The sequence below is a fragment of the Syngnathus floridae genome, chromosome 14 (assembly GCF_059516105.1).
Source record: "Syngnathus floridae isolate MCC-2025c chromosome 14, RoL_Sflo_1.0, whole genome shotgun sequence".
NCBI classification, from domain to species: Eukaryota; Metazoa; Chordata; class Actinopteri; order Syngnathiformes; family Syngnathidae; genus Syngnathus; species Syngnathus floridae.
Genome location: NC_142426.1, coordinates 8,992,448 through 9,020,419, shown reverse-complemented (window position 1 = coordinate 9,020,419; position 27,972 = coordinate 8,992,448). Strand labels below are relative to the sequence as shown.

Below are 27,972 nucleotides of genomic sequence, written 5' to 3'. Positions count from 1 at the left end.
TGAATGTAAGAATAGCATGTGTGAGAGAAGTGGAAGTTTGATAATATATGCTGGTCAGAATTAAACAAGTGTAAAACATTTAGACATCAACCCCTGGCCCTCCCCGATGCTCAAAGTTCTTGACTGACATTTGTACGCCAAAGACTAATCTTTTGCTAATTCAGTTAACTGTCCATTCAGTCATAAGCCAATTGTTCCAAAATGCTATAATTTATTTCACCAAACTATTAGAGTTTTAATATTGTCAAAAGCAAACACTCAATGGAAAACTATCAGCGTGTGGATATGATTTCACATTTTCCAGTAATCTGTTAGCACAAAGTCACACCGGTATTTTTTTTTAGACATCTTCCATATCAACTGTATCGTCCTCCAAGAACAGCAAAGGCAGGTCATTACGAAGCATGGTATACTGGGCAATGTTGGGCAAGCCGGACATCACGCAGCAGCTCAGAGCGCTTCGAGAGATGCCCATGTCATTGGCTGCAGACCACATGCCGAGTTTCAGATCGTAGTACTCCACCAGGTTGGTGGTGGAGACACCGTTGTAGCCACCTGCCACAAAGAGACAATCCTCCACCACTTCGATGCCAAAATTGCTGCGGGGGCACTGCATGGGGGGCAGCGTGATCCAGGTGTCCGCCTCTGGGTCGTAGGCCTCGGCACTAGCTAGGCGGTCGTCACCGTCATAGCCTCCGACCTTCGGGGAAAAAAGCAAGATTAAACCCCAAGTTTTGAATAAATCAAATTCCTCTATTTAATATGATAAGCGGTTCAGATGATGGATGGGTGGATAGCATCCTATGTGGGTATCAGTGTGGGTATCAGCCTTCTACTTACAGCATACACGAGGCTGCGGTGCCCGATGACTCCTATGCCACTGCGGCGACAGCTCATGGGGGCCGTGGCCATCCACTGGTTGGTCTCTGGGCTGTAATATTCCGCCGTTTGCAAGGACTCGTTTCCGTTAAAACCACCGCAAATGTAAACCTGTAACCAAATGTGGCTGATCATTAGTGAGTTGACTCAAATAGAAGTTTCCCAACTTCTCTGCCCTGATCTGTACACTCAAATTGTGAGCAACTGAGAATCACTCTGTTAATAACCATAAAATGGCTACCTTGAACCAAAATTGCAGACATCTTGACTTTTCAAGGTCAACTCGTGATAGATGTTAGGATTACATTTAATGCTAAATTTTTTTAACAATTCCTAGAGGCACGACGTGTAGTCATCAAATCTCAATACGATGATTCAACCACAAGCCATGACCACCACGAGAACTCCAGTCTGTTGCTGAAGGACTACTTAAAATGGCCGTTTAGAAGCAAAACAGAGAAATTCCCATCTTTTCTGGTTAGGGTTGGGTTACCCACCTACCCTGAAGCAGATCCCTGGGAACCTCAGTTTGAGAGCCACAAACAAAACACCTCTGCCTACCTTGTCATTGAGGGCGGTGCAGCTGGCATCACTCCTCTGTTCTTGCATACTGGCAATAAGAGTCCACTGATTGGTCTCAGGTGTGTAGTACTCAGCCGTCTTTAGTCTTACACGTCCATCGTGGCCTCCTATTGCGTAAATGCATCCATTTAGGACGGTGACGCTCACGTAGCAACGGCGGAAGTGCATGGGTGCCACTTCCTGCCAAGTACGAGTGTTCAGGTCAAAGCGGCTGACTGTGTTGTAGTGTTCTGTGCCGTCAAAGCCGCCCAAACAGTAAATGGCATTGTTGAGGAAGGCGGCACCGCAGTACGCCCGCGGTTGGTCCATATCGTCCAAAAGGCTGACCCAACTGTTGGCGTGGATGTCGTACGCCTCGATGCACTGCGTTGGGTTGACTCCGCTCCAGCCACCTATTGCCAGAAGGATGGCGGAAGGCAGGCGAGGACGGGCCACGAGGTTGCAGAACCCGGACACGGAATTGGCTTTCATGTGACGGATCACTCGAGTGGCGAAATCGACCATGTCTAGACACTTGCTGCTGTTCTGTACCAGTTGGTTGGTTAGTACGTTGACAGAGATGAACTCCTCACTGGTCAGGGCCAGACGGACCTGCACAATAGACGGACAAGAAGACAATGTACGTGAAGTGAGTACTCAGTTTTAAACCAGTTGATCAAACCATTCTAGCCATGGCTACAGTTTTGAATGAATATTTGACGGCATGATTAGGGTTTTAAGTTTGTTTTTAGCCGGTGTTAGGGCTAGTGACAATCCTAGTGGGTGTGAGTGGTTGCTCGTCTCTATAGGTGCCCTGCGACTGGCAGCCGACCAGTTCAGCCCGATGTCCAGCACCCCGCGCGACCCTGAACAGGATAAGCGGTGTTGAAAATGGATAGATGGATCTTTAACATGTTCCCTTTCTTCCTTCAACTAGATCGGGATTAGTAGTCTGATTGGTTTCAAGTTAGTGTTTCAAACCTTGCTCTGAAGTTGCAAGTTAGAGTTTAATATTAGGATAATAAAACAAAGGTCGGGGTTTGCAAGCAGCATTTCAATTTAGGGTTAGAAGCCATTGATACTCAAACCCTGTCCCCGGGGCAAAGTGTTCTTCCGCTAGGTAACAATTCTTGTCGAATTCTTGTTAATAGAGCAAAAAGGTGTCTCTGATACCCTTTAATGAGTTAGTGCCACTCACCCGAGCCAGCAGCACGGCCAGGTTCCTGCCTCGCTCGCGGGGCGCATGCGCGATCCAGTGCAGGATGGCCTGGAACACAGTGTTCTCCTTCTTCACAATGAGGTCATCGCGGTCCAGGATGTCGCACAGGTCCTGCACGGAGAGCCGGCGTAGCTCGTGCGAGGTGGCCACGTCCTCAAAGTGGTAGAGGATGTACTGGTAGGCCTCAAGCTGCAGCTGTGGAACGTAATAGTTCCTGGTGAACTGCCAGATGCCCACGCAGTTTTCAGGCCTGAGCTGCTCTGTTAGAAATGCGCAGCAGATTTGAACAATGGCAATCATATTGAACTCATCGGCCGCGATCAACAACTCCTTCACATTGTCCTCTGTTACCGACACGGTGCCGGTGTATGCAAAATCGACAATGAGCTGCATTAAGCGGGCCGTCAGACCACGTATGACATACACCCTCTGGTCTGGGTTGGACCAGCGGAGAAAGAGGGCTCTGAACAACCAGGAGACACACACACAAATAAGATCAACTTGAAATGAAAAGGTCCATCATCTTTGTCCGTCGACGTTTCCCGCCAACTCACCCAAAGTAGGGACTGCAGTTGCACAGGATGATTTTATGGATATGGAACTCGGTGTTGTCCACAGCGATGATGGCATCGCTGAGGCCTTTGGTGAGATGCTGCAGTTGGCCACACGCCAACGGACCATCGGAACTCATCTTGAAGCTGTCGCAGTGTCTTCATAGTGCGGCTGGGCGTCGGCCCCGGGGTCCGAGCGGCGGGGGTTCATGGAAGAGACATTGTAGGGGGAGGGGGCAGTGGAGAGATGGGGCGGTGGTGGCGATGGGAGATAGCATCATGCTGGGATTCTGTGTCAAAAGACGCCGATGAGTATGGCAGCGACCTCGCCCGCATCATCAAAGTCGCAATGCTTTAATAGGAAGAAACGCATCACATCACACTTTGGACCACATTCCCACTAAAGATTCGTTGGCCCTCAGTGGGTGTTTGAGATGCCCACTCCACTCTGTTTTCTTTAGTCATATGATTCAGGTGTGGGTGTTTTCTGAATGGTTGAAAGTTTGGGATCGAGTTTCATTGGAGAGTTATTGCGTGAAGTTGCTTCATTCAACGTGTTGTTGCTTCATACCACTGGAGGCTTTGCAGCTGCTGTATGTAGTGAACACCTGGAGTGCTGGGATGCTTGTTTAGCAGTTTTCAGTTCTTTTGTTTTTATTCACTGTATAAAAATCCACTTCTAGATTTGGATTTCCAGTTGGACATTTTTCAGCAACCCGCGTACCTGTCTGGCATTCATCAGTGCTCAGCAGATGGGGTGTTCGTCAGTAACGGACAGATGGACTATTCGGTCAATCACGGACAAGTTCACTTCTGTCTGTGCTTAGTCCATCATTATGCTGCTTTAAAAACCTATCCCTATGTGAAACTTTACTTTCAGCGATGGGCCATTACATCAGAGGGACTAAAATCCATTTCTGTTTGTTCTTAGGCTGTAATTTTTTTTAACTTTCTCATTTGTTCTTTTCCACCCAACTAGTTTGAAACCCTAATTTGAAACCCCAACCCTAGATTGAAACTCTACGTTAACCCTTGAAACCCTCATTTGAAACCTCAAACCCATTTTAAAACCCTGATTTGAAACACTAATCTTAGTTTGAATGAACTGAAGTCATTTCATAACAAAAATCTTTATTCACCTGAGGATGGAAGGCTTCAACAACCTGACTAACGCAAAAATAACATAAAACACAATCTCATTCAAAGCAACCAGTTTCCCTTGTTTCTTTTTCACCACTTCCGTTCTGAGCCCTTGAGGCATTTTTCCACATTACTTCAGAGTCATATACCATTTTATTTCAGGGTTTTTCTAGCGTCAATTTTCAATATATTTCAAGATTGTCTTTGTCTAGACGTCATCTTCCGTGTCCATCTCATCCTCCATATACAGCAGCGGTAGATCATTCCGGAGCATGGCGTAGTGTGCCATGTTATAGAATCCCGACATTACGCAGCAAGTCAAAGCGCTTCTTGAGATCAGCATGTCACAGGCCGGAGACCATAGACCAGTGCTGAGGTCGTAGTACTCGACCAGCTTGGTGGTGGAGACCCCATTGAATCCCCCGGCCACAAAGAGGCGGTCTTCAATTACTTCAATGCCAAAGTTGCTTCGGGGGCAGTCCATGGGGGCCAGGATGATCCAGTTGTTTGTTTGCGGGTTGTAAGCCTCTGCACTGGTCAAACGAGTTTGACCGTCATATCCGCCAACCTTAGGGAATAAGAAGCATAAATATGAGAAAAGCGTATTCACAAGGTCAGCAGCTCTAACACTGAAGGCAGCAGCATTATGGTTTCAAGTTAGGATTTCACATCCCTTTGTCCTTACACACTGAGGACATTGTCCTGAGGCCAGAATCTCTTTAGGCATGTGCTAAAAAAGTTCTTTCAATCATTGTGATTGTCAATCATTGTTTTACGCATCACTTACTGCATAAACGTGGTCTGCGAACCCGATGACTCCGATGCCACTGCGACGGCTGCTCATCGGCGTCATCATGGTCCACTCGTTAGTGTCAGGACTGTAGTATTCTGCCGTTTGCAGGGGCTCGTTTCCATTAAAACCACCGCAAACGTAAATCTGGAATAAAGAGACGCTCTAGTGATTTGAAGTGGGCCTGCCTGACTGACTTTACTGCCACCTACCTTGTCATTGAGGGTGGTGCAGCTGGCGTCGCTCCTCAGTTCATGCATGCTTGCGATCAGAGTCCATTGGTTGGTCTCAGGCGTGTAGTACTCCGCCGTCTTAAGTCTCACCCGTCCGTCGTACCCCCCCAGTGCGTAGATGCACCCGTTTAGCACCGTGACGCTCACGTAGCACCGACGGGAGTGCATGGGCGCCACTTCCTGCCAGGTGCGTGCATTCAGGTCAAAGCGGCTGACAGTATTATAGTGTTCAGCGCCGTCAAAGCCGCCCAGGCAGTAGACTGAGTCGTTGAGAAAGGCGGCGCCGCAGTATGCCCGCGGTTGCTCCATGTCCTCGATAAAACTGATCCAGCAGTTGGCATGCACGTCGTATGCCTCGATGCACTGCGTAGGGTTGGCGCCGCTCCAACCGCCGATCGCCAGAAGTATAGCAGAAGGCAGGCGAGGACGGGCCACCAGGTTGCAGCATGCGGATACGGAGTTTGCCACCATGTGGTGGATCACTCGGGTGGCAAAGGCGACCATGTCCAAGCACTTGTTGTTGCTCTGCACCAACTGATTCGACAACACGTTGATGGTGATGAACTCCTCACTGGTTAAAGCCAGACGGACCTACAGAGGACAGACTGATATTTCAATGAAGATATTAAGAGACCCATTTGGTTTCAGACCTCATTTGACACTGCTTGCCACTGCCATGGTTGTACTCACTAGGTAACTGTCTCAAGTTACTTGAGTCCAGGCATGTCTTACAGAGAACACATTTTGTCTGTCAAGCACCCAACTCTTAATCCAAGTGTCAATTTTACTTGGTAGCCAGCAAGACATACTGGGTGTACTCAATGATGTCAGACTAATGTGATACAATCTTATCAGAGCTTTCAATTGGGTCTTGGTTGCTAAAGACATCTCAATGTTAACCCAAAGAACTGAAGATGCCTTTTGGATTAAGTGCAGTGCTCAATTATTATGCCCCCCCATGGAAGAAGAAAAAATATTTCATGCACCCCCGGCTTTCCTCAGACTAGAAATAGTACCATTTATCTATAAAATTGCAATAAGTACACCTCTGTATACTAATTAACTATGAGACGTCTTCAACGATCAGGAAGAGTTCCGTTCCCTTGATTCAATTCTTAAGGACTTTGCCGGAAGACTTGTATGACTGTGAATTGACATTTTTTTATTTCTCGGGGGAAGTTGACTTACTTTGCCCAGGAGGGTGGCCAGGTTCCTGCCTCGCTCCCTCGGCGCATGCGCAATCCAGTGCAGGATGGCCTCGTAAACCGTGTTCTCCTTCTTCACAATCAGGTCGTCCCTATCCAGAATGTCGCACAACTCCTGCATGGTGAATTGCGGCAATTCCTCAGAGGCCGCGACGTCCTCAAAGTGGTAAAGAATGTACTGGTAGGCGCTAATCTGCAGCTCTGGTGTGTGGCAGTTTTTGGTGAACTGCCAGATGCCGATGCAGTTCTCCGGACAAAGTTGCTCTGCCAGGAACATGCAGCAGGATTGGACGACGGCCGTCATGTTGAATTTATCGGCAGCAATCAACAAGTCTTTGACGTTGTCCTCGGTCACCAACACAAAGTTGCTGTATGCAAACTCAATGAAGAGCTGCATTATGTGAGGTGTAACACCTTGTATGACGTAGACCCTCTGGTCTGGGGTGGACCATCGTAAAAAGAGGGCCCTGAGCACCACAATACAGACACAGGTCGTCAGCCAACATTTAGTAGCCAAGTGAACAGTTCTATATGTTTCTTGTATACAAACAGTTGATGGGAAGGAACAAAGAATTTAGGTCTCTCTGCTTTACTTAATCATTTTTCTCACGACTTTCTCCCAACTTTTCAAAACAGATGTTTGTACTTTCTTCTCCTTACATATTTGTTCCAACCTCCATGCATCTCAATCGCTCGAGATTGAAACCCTTCTTTGACTCTAGATCGAAACCCTATACTACTCTCCTAACCAGAGTGCTTTTGCCACTTCTGAATGCAAGTCATGAAAAGTCAAACTACTCACCCAAAATATGGGCTGCAGTTGCATAGGATGATCTTGTGGATATGAAACTCAACATTGTGAACCTTGAGGACCGCGTCGCTAAGTCCTCCGGTCAGCCGCAGTTCGTTATACACAGAGCCAGATTTGAATGGAATTTTACCATCATAACTCATCTTGAATTTGTTGCCATTTCTTAACACTTCTGGCATCTGCAGAGTCTCAGCAGAAGTCACAAAAAGCAATGGGAGGGCTGCGTAGTGAGCAGACAGGCAAGGGGTGCTCTGGCATTACATCATGGTGGCATTCTGTGTCAAAAGCCACGGTCGCCATTAGCGGCGACATCATTCACATCATCAGAGCATCGTGACTTTAATGTCAAGAAACACATCACCTTTCCACCAGGAAAGCCACATTTTAATCAGAAAATACAATCCTCATTCCGTTTTTGTTTCATATTTTTCCCATTTAGTGACCACTGCTAGTCCAACCAAGTTTGAATATTCCACTGACACAATGCACCTCCAAGATAGCATGGGAAAATTCACTTGTGGAACAGCTTCCAATATTTGATGATCAGTCCAGAGTCCAGTCCCCGTTGCGTCAGATGTCAGCGATGTTTGAACCTGGGACGGTCTCCCAAAGGTTTAAGTTTGACACATGGTGTCTTTGTCCTCATGGACATACCCTGAAATTATCTTGGCCACCGTAAGAGCCGCAAGGCCATCTTCATAGTTTGGTGTCCAAACAATTTATTCAGATGCAACTCCTATCGTCATCAAAGACTCATTGGGGCTTTCCGTGTAGCTCCACCACCAAATAATGGAAGTCACGGATGCTTTATACATTGATTTGCTTTTATAATGGTTGTACAGTTCCACAAACACGATTAGGAGCGTATTGCTGGAGTGAAGAAACGTTAACAGAGGGGTTTTCAGGACGAGTAGACTCCTCCTTTGTTATATCTGCGTTATTTTGAGTAAGAAACATGCATCTCCCGGAATAATACTCGTATGTACCGATTCAGCCAATCAGCGTCGCTATAGTTTTGTCAGCTGATTGACAGTTGTGTTCTGTCAGTCGAGATAGCGCATCTAGCCTTGCTGAGCTGCAAGCTGCTCGAAAACGTATTCAACATGCAACTACTGCACAGAATTTTCTTACAAAAGGCGGGTGTCCTATGATTTGGAGCTTAACCTGGTTATTCGGGATATATGGAGTTAATGCTCAAGTGTTTTACCATGCACTCCTCAGTGCTGTTTCCAAAACTGCTACTAATTATAATGCATTGGTTTTAGAAAGCATCACACTAGACATGCAAAAATTCAAAGAAACTATTTACAACTACAACACTCACAAAGGAAAATTACATTACTAATGGGGGGTTGAACTGAATATAAAGCATCAATCGCAGCAGCTAATACTGCAAAGGCAAAAGGCAATTGTTTGCTTCATGTCATCTTAGAACAGCTTGTCCCCTTGTTTCAGTTCTGAATGTGGATGTCATTTTGATGTTTATAAAGCTGGCTCATGACGTAAAAAAGAACTCAAGTTTAGAGATTGTTTTTGTCTTATATTTTCTCTTTTGCACTTTTCAGTTTCTTTCACTTTTCAGCATAATGGTCCTTGGTCTGGTTTAGTCCTCGTTAATCAGCATTTCTTCATCCAAGTTTAGCAAAGGTAGATCATTGCGGAGCATAGCATATTGGACTATGTTGCAAAGTCCAGACATCACACAGCAAGTCAAACCGCTTCGAGAGACCCCCATGTCACTGGCTGGAGACCACAGACCAGTGGTGAGGTCGTAGAACTCCACCAGTTTGGTCGGGGAGACGCCATTGTAACCTCCGGCGACGATTAGGCGATCCTCAACAACTTCAATGCCAAAGTTGCTTCTGGGGGATTCCATGGGGGGCAGCACAATCCAGTTGTTGGTCAGGGGGTTGTAGGCCTCGGCACTGGCTAGGCGGATGTCACCATCATAACCTCCGACCTTCAAAGCACAATCGAGTGGAAAGGTTTTCTCTTAAAACCGGACTCCAAGTGTTTTGCAAAGTTCAATTACAGGGTTTACTGGATCATGCTATGCTTACTGCGTAAACATGGTCAGCAAAGCCAATGACTCCGGTGCCGCTGCGACGGCTCCTCATGGGGGGCATCACTGTCCACTCGTCAGTCTCTGGGCTGTAATATTCTGCTGTTTGCAAGAACTCATTTCCATTAAAACCGCCACAAATGTACACCTGGAACCACATGAAGGTGACTGGCCAATTAACGCAAGGTCAGCAAAATACAAATGCACCTTCCTGAGCTCAACTACCTTGTCATTGAGGGTGGTGCAGCTAGCGTCGCTTCTCAGTTCGTGCATGCTGGCAATAAGAGTCCACTGATTGGTCTCGGGCTCGTAGTACTCGGCCGACTTTAGTCTCACCCGTCCGTCGTGGCCTCCGATTGCATAGATACACCCATTAAGCACTGTGACGCTCACATAGCAGCGGCGAAAGTGCATGGGCGCCACTTCCCGCCAGGTGCGCGTGTTCAGGTCAAAGCGGCTGACTGTGTTGTAGTGTTCCGCCCCATCAAAGCCTCCCAGACAGTAGATGGCGTCATTGAGAAAGACTGCACCACAGTATGAACGGGGTTGATCCATGTCATCTACCAGGTAGCCCCAGCAGTTGGTGTGCACATCGTACGCCTCAATGCGGTGTGCGGCGTCTCGGCCATTGCGACCGCCGATGGCCATCAGGATGGTGGAAGGTAGGCGAGGACGGGCGACCGTGTTGCAGAATCCAGAGACAGATGTGGCGCTCATGTGATGTATAGTTTTGATAGCAAAATCCACCATTGCCAGGCATTCGTTGCTGCTCTGCACCAGCTGATTGGTCAGCACGTTGACGGTGATGAACTCCTGACTTGTCAGAGCCAGACGGACCTACAAGTCAGAAGAAGACGCTAGTGTATGTTGTTCATTTGACATTTCGGAACGATGGTATTATGACTATTGTGACTATTGTGTGTTTTTTGTCAATGTTCTGCATATTGCAAGCACACTTCACGCCCCCAAAATGTCAAAAGGGTTTGTCTTACTTTTGATAGGAGCAGAGCCACATTTTCTTCTCGCTCTAGAGGGGCATGTGCAATCCAGTGGAGTATGGCCTCGTAGACCGTGTTCTCCTTTTTCACAATCAGGTCATCCCGGTCCAGGATGTCACACAAGTCCTGTATGGGGAGTTGCCACAACTCATCCGACATTGCGACTTCCTCAAAGTGGTATAGGATGTACTGGTGGGCATTGTCCTCGAGCTCCGGGGCGTAGTAGTTCTTTGTGAACTGCCAGATGCCGATGCAGTTCTCTGGGCAGAGCTGCTCTGTTAGAAATGTGCAGCAAGATCGAACGATGCCAATGACGTTGAACTTATCGGCCGCTATCAACAAGTCCTGTACGTTGTCCTCTGTCACAGATACGGAGCCGGTGTATGCAAAGTCAATGAATACCTGCATGAAGGGAGCTGTCAGACCATGTATGGTGTAGACCCTCTGGTATGAAGAGGACCACCGTAAAAAGAGGGCTCTGAAAAGGAGAGATGTTTGATATTTTATTTGTCGAGCCCAGCAAACCATAATGCTGGTGACTTCAGCCTGAGCCGATCAACTTGTTCGACTCATCTGCATCTGACAAATGGTCCCGCTACATTTGAGCAACTCACCTAAAGTAGGGGCTGCAGTTGCACAGAATGATCTTATGGATGTGAAACTCGACTTCATCCACCGTAATGACGGCATCGCTCAATTCTCTCGTAAGGCGTAGTTGGTTGTACACGGAGCCAGACTTGTATGACAACTGTACATCGTAACTCATTTTGAATTTGTTGCCATGTCTTCAACGCTTTGGACTTCTGCCGAAGCCTCAGCGGAAGTCACATAGTCGAACGTTGCAGTTGGGGAGTACATCGTGCTGGTATTCTGTGTCAAAAGCCTGGTTGGTCATCTGCGGTGACATCATCCACATCATCAAGGCCTCCGTGCTTTACATTTAAAGCAAACATCACTGGGTTCAACCCCCATTAATATTATATTGGTTCCGTAACAAATAAATGCCGTATTCAGTTGCCACCTTAACCGTAGAGATAAGAAAGGAAAGGGTCTATAGACCTGGAGTCAGAATATTAACTGATACTGTGGATACTGTTTCTAAACCTCAAAGCCCCTAAATATTAAACTAACAATACCGAAGTTCTACCTTTCCCCAAAAATCGAGCAAGACCATCCACGCTAAAAAATAGAGCCGCTTGTGAACGATCTACCATTTTACCCTTCTTTTGAGCTCAAAAATGCTACTAATCAGTCAAGTCAGTAAAAGTTACATTGAGTTAAGATTTATTTTAAATACAATTTCAAACAAAGATGGTTTGCAGAGAAGGCTTCATCAGTCCATGCAATGACGATTGCTTAGAACTGCACCCAACAGTTAAGATATTTCCTTGTCTCACTTTACTTGTCCCTCCACCCCACGAAGCACGAATGGTTGTCACCAAGTTTTGGCTTAAATTCCTTAGTTAAGAGGTGAGAAAAAATAGATCTGAAATATTTAACAGACCCCTAGATGAGATAGATCTCAATCCTTCTTGTATGAGAAAAATAATGATAATAAAAAAAAACAATCCGCATCTTTTGTAGTAATGGCTTTTTTTCTCTTTTATTGAATTTTTTCCTCTTGGTTGTGAAAACCTTTTCAGTTGACTTCTCAGGGCAGTCGACATGTGTTCTGTTTAAACATCATCGTCCATTTGTGTCATATCGTCTTCCAGGAAGAGCAACGGTAGATCGTTTCGAATGATAGCACATTGGGTCATGTTGCAGAGTCCAGTCATCACGCAACAAGTGAGACCGCTACGGGAAATACGCATGTCGTTTGCTGGAGACCAGAGACCGGTCGTCAGGTCGTAGTATTCCACGTGGCTGGTGGTGGAGACGCCGTTGTAACCCCCGGCGACAATGAGACAGTCCTCCACTACTTCGATGCCAAAGTTGCTTCGGGGGCATTGCATGGGGGGCAACACGATCCAGTTGTTAGTTCGTGGGTTGTAGGCCTCTGCGCTGGTCAGACGGACTTCGCCATCGTAGCCTCCAACCTTTAGGCACGGAAGCTAAATTAATCTTACCAACATTGTAAGAACACAATCTCAAATTTCAACTCTGGTGTTTTTAAATTGGTTGCACATATTCCCATAGAGCTCTTTTACTGGTCAAAATGTAAGAATTTATGTTCAAAGTATTATGAATTGTGGACACTTTCGTCACACATTTTTAACAATAAAATGTTTGGTCACATTTTGGGAGACAAATCTTTGACCACACATTTTGGAGCAAATTTCAGACTGTACTCACTGCATAAACATGGTCAGCAAAGCCAATGACTCCAACACCACTGCGACGGCTGCTCATTGGAGCCATGGCTGTCCACTCGTTGGTCTCTGGACTGTAATATTCTGCCGTTTGCAAGGGTTCGTTTCCGTTAAAGCCGCCGCAAATGTAAATCTGGAATCACAGGTTGTGACGGGTCAGGCCTGAACGACAGACATCCATCCACATTCGGGTTCCACTCACCTTGTCATTAAGTGTGGTGCAGCTGGCATCGCTCCTCTGTTCGTGCATACTGGTAATAAGGGTCCACTGGTTGGTTTCGGGCCTGTAGTACTCGGCTGTCTTAAGTCTTACATGTCCGTCATAACCCCCTAACGCAAAGATGCACCCGTTTAGCACAGTGACGCTCACGTAGCATCGGCGTGAGTGCATGGGTGCCACTTCTTGCCAGGTGCGAGTTTTCAGGTCAAAGCGGCTGACGGTGTTGTAGTGTTCCGTGCCGTCAAAGCCGCCAAGGCAGTAGATGGCGTCATTGAGAAAGATGGCGCCGCAGTACGCTCGGGGTTGGTCCATATTGTCAAAGAGGTAGTCCCAACAGTTGGCGTGGACGTCATACACCTCGATGCACTCGGTGGCGCTTGGACCGCTCCAGCCCCCGATGGCTAGCAGAATAGCAGAAGGCAGGCGAGGACGGGCCACCAAGTTGCAGTAAGCGGACACGGAGCTACTCGCCATGTGACTAATCACACGTGACGCGAAGTGGACCATCTCCAGGCATTCACGGCTGTTCTGCACCAGTTGGTTAGTCAGCACGTTGATGGTGATGTACTCCTGACTGGTCAGTGCGAGACGGACCTGCACAGTGGCAAGAAGATTTTGGGGGAATGTCACAAGTCTTATTCAGATGACATCGTCAGGGTTCCTCAGCATACATGCAAAAATTTCTCCGTGGTTTGGTCAGTATACCGAGGAGACTGAGTGTTGAGTATGACGTTGTCGACGGGCAGCCTGACTGTCTACGATATACGGGGGTCAGTTAGTTTTGTTAGTTGTAAGTTTCAGCTAGTCTGGCGTCACACGGTACTCAAAGCCCAACGATTGTTGTTTGTTTTGGGTGCGGTAAGTGCCACTTACCTTGGCCAGGAGCATCGGCATGTTTCTGCTCCGCTCCCAAGGCTCTTGAGCAATCCAGTGTAAGATGGCCTCGTAAACGATGTTCTCCTTTTTCACGATCAGGTCATCTCTGTCGAGCATATCGCTCAAATCCTGCATTGAGAGTTGCCGCAACTCGTCCGTGGTAGCCACCTCCTCAAAGTGGTATAAAATATATTGGTAGGCATTGGTCTGCAGCTGCGGGGTGTGACAGTTCCTGGTGAACTGCCAGATGCCGATACAGTTCTCTGGACACAGCTGCTCCGTTAGAAACTGGCAGCAGATTTCCACCACACCTATGACGTTGAACTTGTCGGCGGCTATTAACAAGTCCTTCACATTGTCCTCTGTCACCGACACGCAGCCCGTGTATGCAAAATCAATAAAGAGATTCATTAAGTGAGCTGTAAGACCTTGTATGGCATAGACCTTCTGGTCTGGGGTGGACCAACGTAGAAAGAGGGCCCTGAACATCGGGAACACAGAGAAAAGATTTCAACGTTTCATAAAATGGACAATTGGACCATGACCAGGGTTCTCAAATTTGAGGCCTTGAGAAACATTTTTCCTGGTGCTCCCTTATAATCCCAACACCTGTGACGACCACGTCTACCCCTGAATGCTAAAGGAATGAAAATTGACCAATTGTGGCAAATTTTCATTTGGAACAACTAATTGCGTTACTATCTTGGTCCCCAGACCCCAGTTTGAGAACCACTGGGTCTGAACTTTGAAGCATCACATCACAGTGACAAGAGTTGGGGTTTTTTCCCCAGCTGTGAAACTCTTCAAATGCGGCCGGATCTTTGACTTGGGATCTTTGACTTTGCACTCACCCAAAGTACGGGCTGCAATTGCACATGATGATCTTGTGGACGTGAAACTCCACATGGTCGACTACTATCAGTGCATCGCTGAGTCCTCGGGTCTGACGTAGCTCTTCGTATACACATTCTACGCACTTGCTTGCAAGTCTACCATCCACGCAATTCATCTTGAATTTTGACCATTTCGTTACACTTTGGAGTCCTGCCGAGTCGCGGCACAAATGACAGCAAAGGGGCTGGGTGGGGGTCGGCGGGGTTGCTCATGTCATGACATCACAATGACATCCTGTGTCAAAAGCTACCTAACGCATCATCAAGGCGCTCACACGTTAGAATTAAGGAAAACATCACTGGTCCACAGTTGTTTTGTCCCCAAAACCACAAACACCAAATTTGTAACAAATATAAGCAAAAGAAGTGCGGGAAAGTTCAAGCCAGGCAACAATCTTCTTGCTTGTTAAAGGCATTTCAACTTTGATCAAAAGGCCTTTTCACTTCCAAATTTGAGATGTGGATGCCTTCCCTTTTTCACGTTTCCAGTTGGGGGTGGTCACATGACTGACAACTGGTCGGTTGATCGGTCGGTCTCTCACCTGCTGCCTGGTGGCAAAAAGGCTTAGAGGCCACTTTTATCATCCAGTGAGACTAGAAATGTCAGGACGACGTCATTCAAGAAGTGTTGGCCTCAAGCAACTCTGCGTGATTAGATAGGTTCCAATATCCCCCCCCAACCTGTGTTCTGATTTTGTGGGCAGTCAAACACCAAGTGTGATCGAAGGGGAGGTTTTCTCTCGACCTCACTATTGAGGCTCCGGTCCTTCGCTGTGCAATTTTTGCAATTCAAAAGCAGCAATGATTTCTCTTTGACATCCTCCTCAGTCAAACTCAACTTTATTTAAATAGCAATTCCATGTCAGCTGTAATAAAGAACATAGCGGAACATTACAGAAGACATGATTGACGTCACTGTCCACAGAGTTAAAGCAAAGTTTGGGGGGGGCGCTAGGAATTCACTGGGGAGCCAAGGGGGCGCTAGTCTGAAAAAGTTTGGGAGCCACTGCTCTAAACGAACTCAGATCGATGACTCAGCATTTTTTGTGCATATGTGAACACGCCAATCGTACTCAGACCCCTTTAAAACGAACTGTAGGTGGTCTCAGTACGGTTCGCTAAAAGTCAACGGTACGGTTCACCTAATCTGTACATTGTGAACACAAAGCGCACTGGGTTCACTTTGCCTTTTTGCACTGTATTGTAACCTCCTTGGCTTGCCGTAGATTGGTCACGTGACTGCAGGCGCAAAAACAAAACTGTAGAGAACAGAGAATCCAAAGTATGGCAGCAGCAAGTCGTGGTCGTGACCGTGGTTCTAATAGTAAACGTAGAGAAGCATGTGCCGTTTAAAGTTCTGCCACGGCACCTGGACGCGGCATAGTTTGGGGAGAAGACGAAACGGAATGTCTTTTGGAAATTTGGAACGACGACAGCATTAAATCACAACTATCTACAACCCACCGTAATGCGAAAGTATTTCAAGAATTTTCGGAGAGAATGAAAGCAGCCGGTTTTGATAGAACTTCTATACAATGCAGAATAAAAGTAAAAAAACTAAAGTATTTAGCTACTCGAGATAAAATGCGAAGAAGTAGGGAGTCAGGGGATATCAAAAACTACCCAGAATGCAGTGCAGTGGGAGTGTGAGAGCTCTAGAGGACCTAGTGTGAACAGAAAGAGGACTGAGGCCCCATCAAGCTTGAACTGAACCAGAAAGAGAACTCGGTCCTCTTTGAAATACACTCACAATGTGAAGACAAAAAGAACTGAGTTTGTTTCCTCTTGGTCCACTTTTTGGTCCAATTAAAGAGGCCTGACTTTGGTTCTTTTAAAAGGGTCCAGGTGTGAAAACACCCTCAGTCTGCAAAATGCTTGTTCCATTCTAAGGGTGTTTTCACACCTGCCAATCTGCAGATACGTAAATGTGTAAACCTAACGTGGGCATGGTTACAATGCCACCAAGGGATTATTGTGCCCAGGGACCAGCACTGAATCTGCTTTCTGCATCTCCCGAGGTTTTGCAGGTTTCTGAACTGTAGCATACGTGGTCGTGCTCGGTCCCGTGTGATGTTCCACCAATGAGTAGACAGGGTTCAGACTCATCTCGTTATGGATATTATGAGCATCCACATTTTGTGCTGGGGTGAGGTCCTGCAAACAAATCAAAAGTTTGACTATACTTTGGTTTCTATGCCTTTGAACAGATCGTAGGATTCAAGGACTTACCCCAGGAAACTCTTGTTGCTGGGTGGCCCGTCTTTTTCTCCGTTTGGTATTTGCACAAGAAGTCACAGACTCTGAGAATTTGGTCAACATAAACCACAGATTATAGCTGTTTTTTACGCCATCTCTGCAGTTGGTTAGTGAGTCAATCATTTGGACTATGCTAAGGGAAGGAGGACAAGGGTTCCCATTGCCTTGCGACACAAGAACAATGATATGTTACCTTGTAAGGGGCACCCTGGGTTGGACCAGGTTTAGGGGAAGCGATAGTAGTCATCAAGTGCTTAAAACTATAAACAGCATCAGGACATGAGTCAAACTTACTTCTTAAAGCAAGTCCAATAAGAACAGCAACAACAAGGACAGCAAAGCCGACTAATATTCCGATCCAGGCGACCATTGAGCTTTTGTCGGATTCTGTGGGGAGGTAGAACAAAAACAAACCAAAACATTTATAATTTTCAAGCCCTTTATACGCTGCGGGATCTCTGCGTGAAAGTGGCTACAAATACGAATCCTGACTTTGCTGGGATCTGTATAACAGACCCAACTGACTAGATTCCGGTGACACTCACCGCCGTGTTGATGACAGACTTGTTGAAGCGCCTTTGCCTGCTGGCTCTTGCTAACGTGGTTGCTTTGCTCGCACATAACGGAGGAATTGGAGACGAAGGCCTTGAAATTTGCATCATTCACCTCGCCTGGGGCCCGCGTGCAGTTATCATGGCGGCATCCAAAAGTGGCGTTGAGTTTAGCTTTGTCGGTCCTACAGGTCACCGTGAAGTTACACGAGTCCGAGTCAGCCCTGACTGACACCACCTCCAGCTCGATGGGAGATACAGCGGCTGAAAATTTCGACTCGTTAGCGTACAAGTGGAAAGTTAACCTGCGGTTATGTTGTTTTGTAGGGGGCAGAAATAATGTTACTCAGTCAATGTGACCCGGAAAATGTTAGACCCAGTCTAATAAATGGCTATGATGGATCAAATTGACCTGCTAGGTCCTTTTGTTAGGAACCGTTCACTTTAGGGGTCAATCTGATGTTGACCACAGCCCGGCGATATCAAAGTTTTCAGGAGTACCAATGATGTTTCTGGGACAATTCGGTATGTTATATAGTTTATGTTCCGGGATTAAAAAGACATCAACAACCATTTCAATCGACGATGTACCTTGAACGTGAACTTGGTATTCGGCCAACTTCTTTGAAGTACCACCCTCGAGCAGTGCAGTGTAAAGTCCAGCGTCCAAATGTTGTACATTTCTTAATGTCAAGGTGAAGGTTTCTTGTTCAAACAACACTCTTCCATTATATTTTTCTAAAATTTTTAGGTAATCCTTCATTTGTGTTACAATGTTAATACTTGAATTGAACTTCCAAAAGAAGATGTCTCCTGCGTCCGTTTTGTTTGTGTGCAATTCTAGATCAGTTCCCAGCTTTACAAACTTGCTTATTGCTCCAGACCCTGAAAAAAAAACAAGACGAGAATAAATCATATCACAATATGCCAATTAAAATTGTTGACTTATTCTTATGTAATTTTTGTCTCACGGAAAAAAAATCCACTTTACAGTTCCAAAATGCCCACCCCCCCTCGACAAAATGCAGCAATTTATTTTTATTTTACTGGCATTGAATAGCATGTTAAGTCTTTTTTTTTGTGAGTCGACAGAATAGGAAGTCAATCATCAGATATAAGGGCTATGGTAAGAGAAACGACAAGTTCTGCAAGTTCCTTTTCACGACTGCTTTCTTGTTTCGTTTTGTATTTGTTCATGCGGTACAGCAAATTGCGACTGCTTGTAGACTTAAAATCAAACTTGTTTACATTTAACTGGTGATGCCTCATATTTGAATACTTTTTTAACTTCCTGTCCAATTTCCAAAGAAAAGCTAACATTAATTTCATTGGGAATAAAAGCATATGTACCATTACTGCATCCTCATCACCTCCGACACAACTCCTAAAACATTGCAGTCAACGCTTTGTTTTTTTTCTGTGGACTATACATTTTCGTGAAGGCGGAGCAAACCAAAAGTGACGGGCTTACCTTGAGTTTTGTTTGTTAGGAGCAGAAAGAGAAAGAAAAATAGGAGCCATTTCATGTTGCGACAAAAGAGGAACTTGAGCGCTGCCTTGTTTGCCGTCCACGTCAGCAATGGTTTGCTCAAACAAATTCAAAATGGGCTGCCTCCCTGGCTGCAAGCACTAGTCTTTCTTGATCATTTTCAAAATGGCAGAAGACACTCCCGCCTACTCATTATTTTTTGCATTGTTGAAGGTTTCAAAGTCAAAGTCAAAGTCAGCTTTATTGTCAATTTCTCCACATGCCAAAGACACACAAAGAAACCGAAATTTCGTTCCCCCCTATCCCACGGTGACAAGACATGGCTCACAACAGACAAACAACTGACAAAGATTGTCAGTCAACCTGTGAAAAATACAAATGAAAATAAAAGTGATGTAATCAAGAAAACGTGATAGATAGCCCATAAATTTCATGTTGCTCAACGGCCAGAATTTTGACCAAATTTCTCTAATCACTAGATGCGTAGGTGTCGTCATCATCATCGGCGGTCACTCGAAGCGAGTATGTTGCCAAGCATCAGACGGATAGTCATGAGACGCTCATTGATCCCCACAGTAAGTTCAGAGAAGTGACTAATGAGGTGGTTCCTGATGGCAAACCCAACACCATGGATCCTGGGTTCATCAGTAGCTTTCCCTTTTCAAAAGAAAAAGTTGTCCTTCATCTGCCCGGCGGGTCTCAGAAAGGGCAGCCAGGTCGATCCGGCATCTCCTCAGTTCTCCAGCGATGATCGCAGTTCTCCTCTCCAGTCTGTCACTGGTTGCACTATCCATTAGAGTGCGCACATTCCAGGCTCCAAAATTCATCATGATTTTATGTTTTCGACCGCAAGTGGTGATCCCTTTGAACGCGGTAATCCAGTCGGGAGATTTGAGACAGGCTATTTTTAGGGCACCTTTTCTAGCCCTCTCCCCATATGGGGTGAGCAGAGTAGACCCTAAAAAGGGCTGCTCAGTCATGGGTGCGGCTGCCGAAAGGCTCTTTCTGCCTCGTTCCAAGAGCCTAGCGATTGAAAACCAACACCCACCGCCTGGTGTGCCAGTTTGTGACTAGAGGCTTCCAGATCTCACCACTTACTGGTCGCCACAGGGCTTTAATCCGGGACACCTGTGCGTGACTTTGTTTGAAGTGAGGGAGACGGTTGCACAGACAGTCACCACACTGTCCTTGACAGATCGGGGTCAGAATCCAATGGCAAGGAGGTGTAAATACAAAAACACAGTCAAGGTTGGAAAGCAGAAAATCAAAAATCACAAAGCACAGTCAAGGTTCGAACGCGGAAAATCAAATATCACAAAGCATGTGCCAAAAAACCGCATGACAACAATGAGTAAACTTTTATTCCCAGTTTCTTGTACTGCCTGCAAGTTCATTTCCAACAGGATTCAAATTAGCAGCCTCCCTCGGTGTTGGCGTTAAGAACAGACTCCAACAATATTATATATATACATATATATATAATATAATACAGTAAACATCGGCAGTGTTTCGACTCTAAACAAAGTGTCAGTGGTGTTTAAAAAAAAAAAAAAAAAAAACATTTTGTACAAAATGAACATCACACTTCCTCAATGAATACAATGCAAGCACCTTGCGCTCACCAGGCCTGCACTTCATCAGACGATAAGAACTAAAGCAGGAGTTAGTATTTTTCAAGGTCCCATTTTGGTGGACAGCGGACAAAAATATCTCAATGGGAATTCTCATGACCAGCCTAAACTGGCTTGCTGAAAAAAAAGATGGCTAACTTTCAAAAATCTTTCCAGGCATGTTTGTTGTTGTTTTTTTGTTACTGTTGTATTTTCACTTTTATAAGTGAAAATAGCTTAGAATTTTCCAAAAGAGAAGAAAAATTCAGAGAAGGCATCACAAGGCAATCTCATTTGCACCTATAGTCAAATCGTGTGGCACACAGCTGGCACATTTTCTTTTTTTTTTTGTTTTGTTTTACATATCATCTGAACATTGGCTATGGAAAACTCAAACACAAAGTGAGTGTACAGCAAAGAGAGAACAGGTGGCAGGGGGAAGTTGTGTGTGAGCGGGGAGTTTAACAGTCACTCAGCTGTGGTTTTGGCTTTCCGCTTATCAGCACTGTCAATATTTGAATATTTCCTATGACGGGTTAGGACTCGTTAGCCTGTCTTGTGTTCACTTTCTCAAGGTTCTATTTTATTTTATTTTTTTTTAAGATACAATAAACACACCTACACGAATATGCGAAAAGACAAAAAAGAACAATACATTCACTCGGGTTCTGTGCCCCCTTTTTTTGCATTTGCTGCTTACATAGATAGCAAATGTTAAACCACCCACCTCTGGGTTGGGGGACGCCCCCAGTAATACAACGGAATAAAACAAACAAAAAAAACCTCTTTTTCTCTCTGTATTATTTTGACTTTGTTTAAAAAATAATTTTAAGGCTATGCTTTTTTAGCAAAATAAAATAAAAATATCTCAAAAAATATAACTGTAACTCTTAAATGTAAAATTTTCAAAGTAATTGTCAAAAAATGATTCTATTAAGATTTTTTTTAATCAAATTCTTACTTTTTGTCTAAAAACCTTTTGACTACCATCGCCTCAAAATACAACCTGTACAAAAACCTGCCCCTCCATCTCCCCCAAAAAATTAAGACTTTTTTCATAAGTGTTAATTACAGGATTTTTTTTTTTTTTTTTAATGTGACTGTCCCCTTTTTGCAATATCACGAGATTTTCTCCTCATAGTATTTTATTTGTACTTTTCCCCTTTGTGACCCTGAAATGTGCAAATGTGGTGTTTGGGCAAAAAAGAAAAAAAATGAATGGGACACATCTACAGGGGCAAGGTAGATTTCTTCCTGTTGCTCCGCCTCTCCCTCTGCCACCTCTCAGCTCAGCAGTTTACTTTTCAGTGCAATTTGATTTTCCTAAGTTTGTTCTCAGGTTTTGCAAGGCAGACTGCGCTACAGTCCAGAAAGAAATCCCATAGTAGGTTTTCACACGTTGCTGATACGAACGCTGATGCGGCCTCGCTCCTCTCTGTAGCTTTGCTCCAGGCGGATCTTCTCCGGGTCAGACCCGCCAGCGAGTTTGCTGCCGCCGTTGCTCTGGTGGTCGCGCGGCTGGCCGGTTGCCGGCTTGAACACGGGCGCCGCCTTGCTCTTAGCCACCTTGTCGAAAAAGGCGAAGTCGGCCACGTATTTGCCCGACGGCGACAGGGAGACCACGGGCGGGAACTCGTAGCCCCACAAGATCTCATCGGGCAAGTAGGAGGTGCGAACCTGGCAGGTGGCCGACGTGGGCTCGATGGTCGCGCTAAGGATGACCAGCAGCTCAAAGTCGGCTAATTCCGGGTCAGTCCAGCCGCCGCCTGAATGCAAATGGAAAAGACTTGCATCGTTACGGTGATGGACGTTCTCCTTCGAGCAGACAAAAAAAAAACGCACCCTTGGCTGCCCAGGTCCTGAGGGGGCTGTCGTCGTCAATGACGTGGTAGAAGGTGAGCGGCAGGATGAGGAAGGGGCTGTCGCTGGACGTGTCCACCTGGAAGGCCACGTTGCGCTGGTCCAACCGAACCGTCTCGCCCTCCTTGGTCAGAGACGACTGGAGCAGCTTGCCCGTCACCTGTCGCCCAAACATTCACGTGATTTGACGGACTGGGAGGGTCTTGATGTGATGTGATGTGATGCGACTCGCCTGACATCCCAGCAGGAGGCTCTTGCGCATGTTGGCCACCCTGATCATGAGGCACGGGCGTCCCTCCTGGCTCGACACCACGGCGTGCTGGCTGAACTTGACCGTCTCGCCTCGCTTCTTGGGACGCGCCACCTGACAGCCCGCAACACACCGCCGCGTCAACTCGACATTCCCGCCCTGCTGGACGGCGAACGCAGTGCAGCTCAACCCATTTGTTCAGGCCCAAGCTGAAGCCTTCACCTTTGCCAGGAAGGTTCCAGTGATGAAGATCTCCATGAGCGTGGTGATGAGCAGCTGGATGATGAGCAGGACTATGGCGAGGGGACATTCTTCAGTAATGCAGCGGAAGCCGTAGCCGATGGTGGTCTGCGACTCCAGCGAGAAGAGGAAGGCGCCCGTCAGCGTCTGCATCTGCATCACGCATGGGGTGTGGTTGGACGGTGGCTCGAACTCTGCAACCCAAATCGGATCGGGGTCACACTCTTCTTCTTTCATGTTTTTATTCTCAATGACATATGGTCTCCTCCTTACCGAGCAAGTCCCCGTGCACCAGCGCCAGCAGGTACCAAAGCACGCCGAAGAGGAACCAGGTGCCGGCAAATGTGGCGGTGAAGAGGAAGAACTTGTAGCGCCACTGCATATCCACAAAGGTGGTCCACAGGTCTCGCATGTAGAGAGAGCCACGCCCGCTGACGTGCTGGATGCGGATGTTGCTGCGGCCATCTTTGGAGAGGACCCGCCGCCGCTTGCGCAGCGCGCTGCCGGCGTTGGATAGCGCGCTGGCGCCCAGCAGGGGTTTCAAGACGTCCGTCTGCGTCTGGGAGTGACACACCTTGTGGGGGGAGGAGCTACGGGAGGACGGGGGATCGGTGGACGTCATCTGGACAAGAAAAGAAAGTCTCAACGAGACTCGTGGGCAATTTTCAAATAAAAGCATTTTTGAAGCCTTACTTATACGTCATCATTTTTAAAACGAGAGTCTGGTCATTTTTAAAACCTTACTATAGTGTACACAGTCATTGTGTGAATGCGTGCCAAATTTCATATCGCAAATGTGAAACTGGTGCACATTTTTTGTTGTTGTCGTTTTTAATCTGAGGGCTGTGATGTGCAGTCACTGATTTGTCGCCACTTCAGGAAACGTGACATCACAAAGTTGCCGCTCTGCGCTTTTATGGCATTATGCGAACATTGCCAAGCATAGCTTCCCCACGCAGAGGCGAACAAATGCTCGGCTGTACTGGCAGCCATTAGACACGCTCGCTTTGGTCCAGCCGGCCATCGCAGCGGGGAGGGTACGACGGACAAAAAGAGGAGACGGCAGGGAAGGAAGCCAAAGTGAATGAGCACGGGCGAAAACACAGAAGCTTCCATCCCAGCCCAAAGAAGAAAAAAAAATGGAAACTAGAGCCGATCGGAAAAGGGCCAAAAATGTTGCTTTTCACCATCCGGAAATTCTCAACCGCTCCACCACTCATCTCTTACACTGCTCAACACATTTTGACCACCAGCTATGCAACTTTCTAGAATGAAGATTGGGGTTTTTTTTGCTCTGCCTTCATTTTTTTCCTTGCACACCAAAACATTTTCATCATCATAAAATAATATGAACATAACATGTAATATTGGCTTGCCGGTTACCATGAAAATGTAAATGAGTTACTTTAAAGATTACTTTCAGATTATATTAAAAGTTACTTGACTCGGTGTTACATTGAGCAAATAGCAACAACGTTTGTATGGCGCAAGCATTTATAGGTCAAACTTCAAACTTGGGAGAAAAAATAAAACAAGTTCAAAATGTTTGATTAGTTTGCTTGTTGTGCAAAAGGACAAACATCCTGTGCATTTGTGAACGTGTTCTGAATGGGCAGACGCTTTAGTTGCCACGGACATAATGTCAACATCTTGACTGTGTGAGTGGACAAATGTGTTTACGTTAGCCTCGCTAGCTTATGGTTAGCCCAATTTGTTGTGTCAATGTGTGAACGGACAGACCTTACATTAGTGGTGCGAGTGGACAGGGGGCCGAGGCCTCCTGGAGGCCGCCCGCCAACAGATGACATAACCAATCGTCTTTCATTACTTTACTTCTTTTGGGAGGGGGGCCTGAAAAGCTTTGCACTCACAATGAGACCATTCAAACGTCGCCACACGCGCATGCACGCACACACGCGTCCAATCATATTGGGAGCGCCCTCTCGGCCAGGATGTATTCCATCTCCATGGCAACACCACCACTCGCCCGCTCGGTGATGCCACTTGTCCGACGCCCAAATGCAAACTTTTTTCCTTCTCGGTCGCCCGGAGGACAAAAGCGGTGTTTCCTTCCTCCCTCCCTCTCTCCCTCTCTCCCTTGGCATCCTCCTTTGCTCACTCTCTCTCTTGCTCTCTTTTCTCCTCTTTTCCTCTCTCCCTCCTCTCCTGCTTGTGCCTTCTCTCCTCCATCCACACAGGAATGCTTTGTTTGGCTCACACATGAAAGACACAAAAGACGCCATTGACAAAAAGCATCACTGTGTGTGTGTGTGTGTGTGTGTGTGTGTGTGTGTGTGTGTGTGTGTGTGTGTGTGTGTTCATGTGTGTGTGTGTGTGAGAGAGAGAGTGTGGGCAGGCTATTGCATGCAAAATTATGTGTGTGCGTGTGTGTGTGTAAGGAAAACTGTAGGCAAACTTGTGATTTTGTGGTTTTGTGCATGAGAGTGAAAGCAAACTTTTGATTGTGTGCAAAGAAAAGGCCATCCTCGTTAGTATTCCGCGGGGAGGAGTGATGGACCTCCATCAGCCAGCTGCGCCACACAAACACATTGCAAGGCACTTTTTAGTCAGATGTGTGAGAGTGCTCAAGATGTGATTTTTTTTTTTATTGTGTGAGAGGGAAATGAAGCATTTCAGCAGAAGTGTGTGAGCATATATGAGAGTGCTTCACGTCAGTGTGTTTCAGTCACATGTAGGATTGTATTTTAGTTGTGTGTCTATGCATGTGTGCATGTAGAGTGTGTGAGAGCCTTTAGATATGCGCACTTCAGAAGTGTACTGTGTGAGAGTTATGGTTATATACAATTATTTTTTAATGATGTAATTTTTTTAAAGGATCAAATATTATACAGAAATATATTTAAATGTTTAAGTATTTATTTGTACACCTACATGTATTTATTATCATTTATTATGAGTAACAGAAAAGCCATCCATTTACGGAATTCAGTCAATTTGAGGAAGTGCTCTACAATTCAACTTTTGATTTCATATAAAATGGGAAATGAAACGCAATGTACAATTTTAAAGAATTTCCTTTTTCAAACATTTTTATTCTGAAATCACCCTCTGCCATAAAAAAAAAATCATTGTAGGTAGTGCAAAAAAGCAGCGCAAAAGCATCTTTTGCAGGTGTGCTTACCTTTCAGAGGCGGGCCTGTGTTGGAAGGTTGGCGTGCCGGAAGACTTTGCACGGTGTCAGCCGCTGTTGCGCATGCTGCTGGTCCAGTTGAGGACCGCGCGGACGGTCCTTCTGTCCCCTCAAAGTCTCTCGGACGTGACCCCCTCGAGTCCCTATAAGAGGCCGCTCTCTCTCCCTCCTGTGTTGCCCCCCACCCGGCATTCCTGTCGCGTCGCGCTCACATCCGAGCCGTCACCTCTGGAGCGGGACGCCGGGTTCTTACTGTGGCCGCCAAGAAGCGGGAGCTGGGTCGTGCACGTGGAGTGGCAATCGCACGTGCGCGCTGCCCCCGTCGCCCCAGAACCCCCCCCCCCCCAACACACACACACACTCCCCTCCAACTCCTGTAAAAAGAAGACACAAATGCTCTTTTTTTTTTTTTTCCTCGTCATTCATGAACGGGTTGGCCGGAACAGAGCGTCCCGTTTGGGTTGAAAGGGGAGCGATCGTGAGGCGAATGTGTCTTCGGGATAAGCTGACCTGGCATGATTTAAGGGCATGCTCTCCCGAGGCCGTTCCATCCGTGCGCCGGCCCGCTTAACGTTTCTAGAAAAGAAGGCCTCATTCTGGACCGCTAGAAAAACTCCACAAAGTTATAAAAAAAATAAAACTTGCAAAACACACTTAGTCACACATTCCACTCATCACTTATGACAACTGCCACAAAAAAAACTTGACCACTGGAAAGAATCCTTAAAAAAAGTCATGCATGCAGTGTACTGGTCATATTGTGGGGCCAAAGGTTCCTCTTGCCAATTGATTGTGATGACCGCCACCTTGCAAATCAGAATACAGTTGTACCGCTACTTACGAAGCTTTCGAGATACGGATCGGAGCCTCGCAATTTTTTTACATCTTCTCTCTAACCAATTTTTGACTTCCAAACCAAAGCAAAGGAGACTGCCTTGTCTCCTTTGCTTTGCCATTGTGTAAATAATTGTTTTCAATAGAAACATGAAGAGCACACTTTTGTGTTTGTCAATTTCCATCTTTAGAAGCTAGGTTACTTTTCTTCTTTTATTTACTCTTTTTAAGTTTCGCGGGAAAAAAAAGTTCGTAATGTAAGTATGTAATCCACATAATTTATAGGGGCAGGCAGAAATCACGTTTTTTCTTAGAGTTGAGCTACCCATACAACGCGTAGGCACTAGGAGGCGTGCTTACTTTAGACAACACAGATGAATGCATGAATGAGAGCAATGTCACCACTAGTTGGCGGTAGTCCTCCAGGATTGTGTACGCCTGTTTGTGTTTCAATTCAGCATACCTGCTTTGATTTCTTGAAGGGAAAAAGGCTGATATTAAAACTTATTTGTTTGCATTTGCGTTAAAAACGCGGATAGTTGCATGCACGTTCAATATACCCAAATATTTCATGACCATTTTTGTACCTTTTGCGCAATGTGGGGTTTTCGTATGGATCGCCTCCATCCGTTTCATCAAGATGTGGATGTTAATATTGATCAATGCTGGTCTTAAGTAGACGCTAACTTTACTTTCAATTATTTCTTGCAGAATCGCACACCTCAAGCTTTCCTCTTGGGCATCGAGCATAAGTATGTCAACACACACACACACACACATAGTCCGACATGAGGGTTGAGGGGGGTCATCTTAATTGTGTTGCAGGGGCCGGACAACGCTGTCAGGGTTTGTGCGAACCATTCAGGCGAAACCCTTTGTGTACTACAAAAGGGCACTTACGTAACGTTTGGGAAAACCACAACAGGGCTTTGTGGAGAGCGGGTGGGCGCGTGCACGCACATACACACACACACACTCAAA

At 46.2% G+C, this 27,972-nt stretch overlaps 6 protein-coding genes and 2 long non-coding RNA genes across 8 annotated transcripts in view; 2 read left to right on the top strand and 6 right to left on the bottom strand.

Moving 5' to 3' along the window:
- The window catches only part of LOC148387586 (uncharacterized), a 32,257-nt gene extending 4,478 nt beyond the window's left edge, over window positions 1-27,779 (top strand). The window contains exon 3 of the long non-coding RNA XR_015862803.1: window positions 27,703-27,779. This is a non-coding gene — a long non-coding RNA (uncharacterized LOC148387586). The remainder of the gene's footprint in view (window positions 1-27,702) is intronic.
- LOC148387593 (kelch-like protein 10) lies at window positions 192-3,481 on the bottom strand. The gene is made up of 5 exons (XM_088397170.1): window positions 3,214-3,481; window positions 2,639-3,122; window positions 1,441-2,052; window positions 841-990; window positions 192-700 (listed from the first exon to the last, which is right to left on the bottom strand). The coding sequence occupies exons 1-5, from the start codon at window positions 3,348-3,350 to the stop codon at window positions 341-343; spliced, it is 1,743 nt and encodes a 580-aa protein (XP_088253296.1). The 5' UTR covers window positions 3,351-3,481; the 3' UTR covers window positions 192-340.
- LOC148387592 (uncharacterized) lies at window positions 3,653-4,419 on the top strand. Its single transcript, XR_015862504.1, has 2 exons — window positions 3,653-3,803; window positions 3,894-4,419. It is a non-coding gene; the product is annotated as an uncharacterized LOC148387592 (long non-coding RNA).
- LOC148387591 (kelch-like protein 10) lies at window positions 4,325-7,557 on the bottom strand. Its single transcript, XM_088395840.1, has 5 exons — window positions 7,381-7,557; window positions 6,562-7,045; window positions 5,353-5,964; window positions 5,138-5,287; window positions 4,325-4,918 (listed from the first exon to the last, which is right to left on the bottom strand). The coding sequence occupies exons 1-5, from the start codon at window positions 7,530-7,532 to the stop codon at window positions 4,559-4,561; spliced, it is 1,758 nt and encodes a 585-aa protein (XP_088251966.1). The 5' UTR covers window positions 7,533-7,557; the 3' UTR covers window positions 4,325-4,558.
- On the bottom strand, window positions 8,681-11,317 carry LOC148387590 (kelch-like protein 10). Its single transcript, XM_088395838.1, has 5 exons — window positions 11,064-11,317; window positions 10,444-10,927; window positions 9,677-10,288; window positions 9,450-9,599; window positions 8,681-9,349 (listed from the first exon to the last, which is right to left on the bottom strand). Exons 1-5 carry the CDS (start codon window positions 11,213-11,215, stop codon window positions 8,993-8,995), a joined length of 1,755 nt encoding a protein of 584 aa, XP_088251964.1. The 5' UTR covers window positions 11,216-11,317; the 3' UTR covers window positions 8,681-8,992.
- Window positions 12,026-15,424, bottom strand: LOC148387589 (kelch-like protein 10). Its single transcript, XM_088395837.1, has 5 exons — window positions 14,709-15,424; window positions 13,855-14,338; window positions 12,964-13,575; window positions 12,745-12,894; window positions 12,026-12,488 (listed from the first exon to the last, which is right to left on the bottom strand). The coding sequence occupies exons 1-5, from the start codon at window positions 14,864-14,866 to the stop codon at window positions 12,126-12,128; spliced, it is 1,767 nt and encodes a 588-aa protein (XP_088251963.1). The 5' UTR covers window positions 14,867-15,424; the 3' UTR covers window positions 12,026-12,125.
- LOC148387588 (SLAM family member 9-like) lies at window positions 15,574-19,284 on the bottom strand. Its single transcript, XM_088395841.1, has 6 exons — window positions 19,029-19,284; window positions 18,149-18,442; window positions 17,552-17,821; window positions 17,301-17,393; window positions 16,980-17,050; window positions 15,574-16,904 (listed from the first exon to the last, which is right to left on the bottom strand). The coding sequence occupies exons 1-6, from the start codon at window positions 19,081-19,083 to the stop codon at window positions 16,701-16,703; spliced, it is 987 nt and encodes a 328-aa protein (XP_088251967.1). The 5' UTR covers window positions 19,084-19,284; the 3' UTR covers window positions 15,574-16,700.
- LOC148387587 (ATP-sensitive inward rectifier potassium channel 10-like) lies at window positions 20,386-26,452 on the bottom strand. The gene is made up of 6 exons (XM_088395839.1): window positions 26,149-26,452; window positions 23,280-23,628; window positions 22,989-23,200; window positions 22,749-22,880; window positions 22,499-22,676; window positions 20,386-22,422 (listed from the first exon to the last, which is right to left on the bottom strand). Exons 2-6 carry the CDS (start codon window positions 23,626-23,628, stop codon window positions 22,049-22,051), a joined length of 1,245 nt encoding a protein of 414 aa, XP_088251965.1. The 5' UTR covers window positions 26,149-26,452; the 3' UTR covers window positions 20,386-22,048.
- Window positions 27,780-27,972: the final 193 nt, after the last annotated feature.

Bases quoted from the DNA above. Each gene is read 5' to 3' on its own strand.
- LOC148387591 (XM_088395840.1), bottom strand. From the start codon at position 7,532: ATGAGTTATGATGGTAAAATTCCATTCAAATCTGGCTCTGTGTATAAC. The intron at 7,046-7,380 runs GTGAGTAGTTTG...TGTGGTGCTCAG, and splicing joins AACTGCAGCCCATATTTTGG to GGCCCTCTTTTTACGATGGT. The intron at 5,288-5,352 runs GTAGGTGGCAGT...TCTTTATTCCAG, and splicing joins GCACCACCCTCAATGACAAG to ATTTACGTTTGCGGTGGTTT.
- LOC148387593 (XM_088397170.1), bottom strand. From the start codon at position 3,350: ATGAGTTCCGATGGTCCGTTGGCGTGTGGCCAACTGCAGCATCTCACC. The intron at 3,123-3,213 runs GTGAGTTGGCGG...CTGGTTGTTCAG, and splicing joins AACTGCAGTCCCTACTTTGG to AGCCCTCTTTCTCCGCTGGT. The intron at 2,053-2,638 runs GTGAGTGGCACT...TCTATTGTGCAG, and splicing joins TGGCCGTGCTGCTGGCTCGG to GTCCGTCTGGCCCTGACCAG.
- LOC148387589 (XM_088395837.1), bottom strand. From the start codon at position 14,866: ATGAATTGCGTGGATGGTAGACTTGCAAGCAAGTGCGTAGAATGTGTA. The intron at 14,339-14,708 runs GTGAGTGCAAAG...CCCGATGTTCAG, and splicing joins AATTGCAGCCCGTACTTTGG to GGCCCTCTTTCTACGTTGGT. The intron at 13,576-13,854 runs GTAAGTGGCACT...GCCACTGTGCAG, and splicing joins TGCCGATGCTCCTGGCCAAG to GTCCGTCTCGCACTGACCAG.
- LOC148387590 (XM_088395838.1), bottom strand. From the start codon at position 11,215: ATGAGTTACGATGTACAGTTGTCATACAAGTCTGGCTCCGTGTACAAC. The intron at 10,289-10,443 runs GTAAGACAAACC...TCTGACTTGTAG, and splicing joins TGGCTCTGCTCCTATCAAAA to GTCCGTCTGGCTCTGACAAG. The intron at 9,350-9,449 runs GTAAGCATAGCA...TGTGCTTTGAAG, and splicing joins TTGCTGACCATGTTTACGCA to GTCGGAGGTTATGATGGTGA.
- LOC148387588 (XM_088395841.1), bottom strand. From the start codon at position 19,083: ATGAAATGGCTCCTATTTTTCTTTCTCTTTCTGCTCCTAACAAACAAA. The intron at 18,443-19,028 runs GTAAGCCCGTCA...TTTTTTTTTCAG, and splicing joins CCTAACAAACAAAACTCAAG to GGTCTGGAGCAATAAGCAAG. The intron at 16,905-16,979 runs GTAAGTCCTTGA...ATTTGTTTGCAG, and splicing joins AGCAACAAGAGTTTCCTGGG to GACCTCACCCCAGCACAAAA.
- LOC148387587 (XM_088395839.1), bottom strand. From the start codon at position 23,628: ATGACGTCCACCGATCCCCCGTCCTCCCGTAGCTCCTCCCCCCACAAG. The intron at 22,881-22,988 runs GTGAAGGCTTCA...GCGGGCTGTCAG, and splicing joins CTGGAACCTTCCTGGCAAAG to GTGGCGCGTCCCAAGAAGCG. The intron at 22,423-22,498 runs GTGCGTTTTTTT...ATTTGCATTCAG, and splicing joins CAGGACCTGGGCAGCCAAGG to GCGGCGGCTGGACTGACCCG.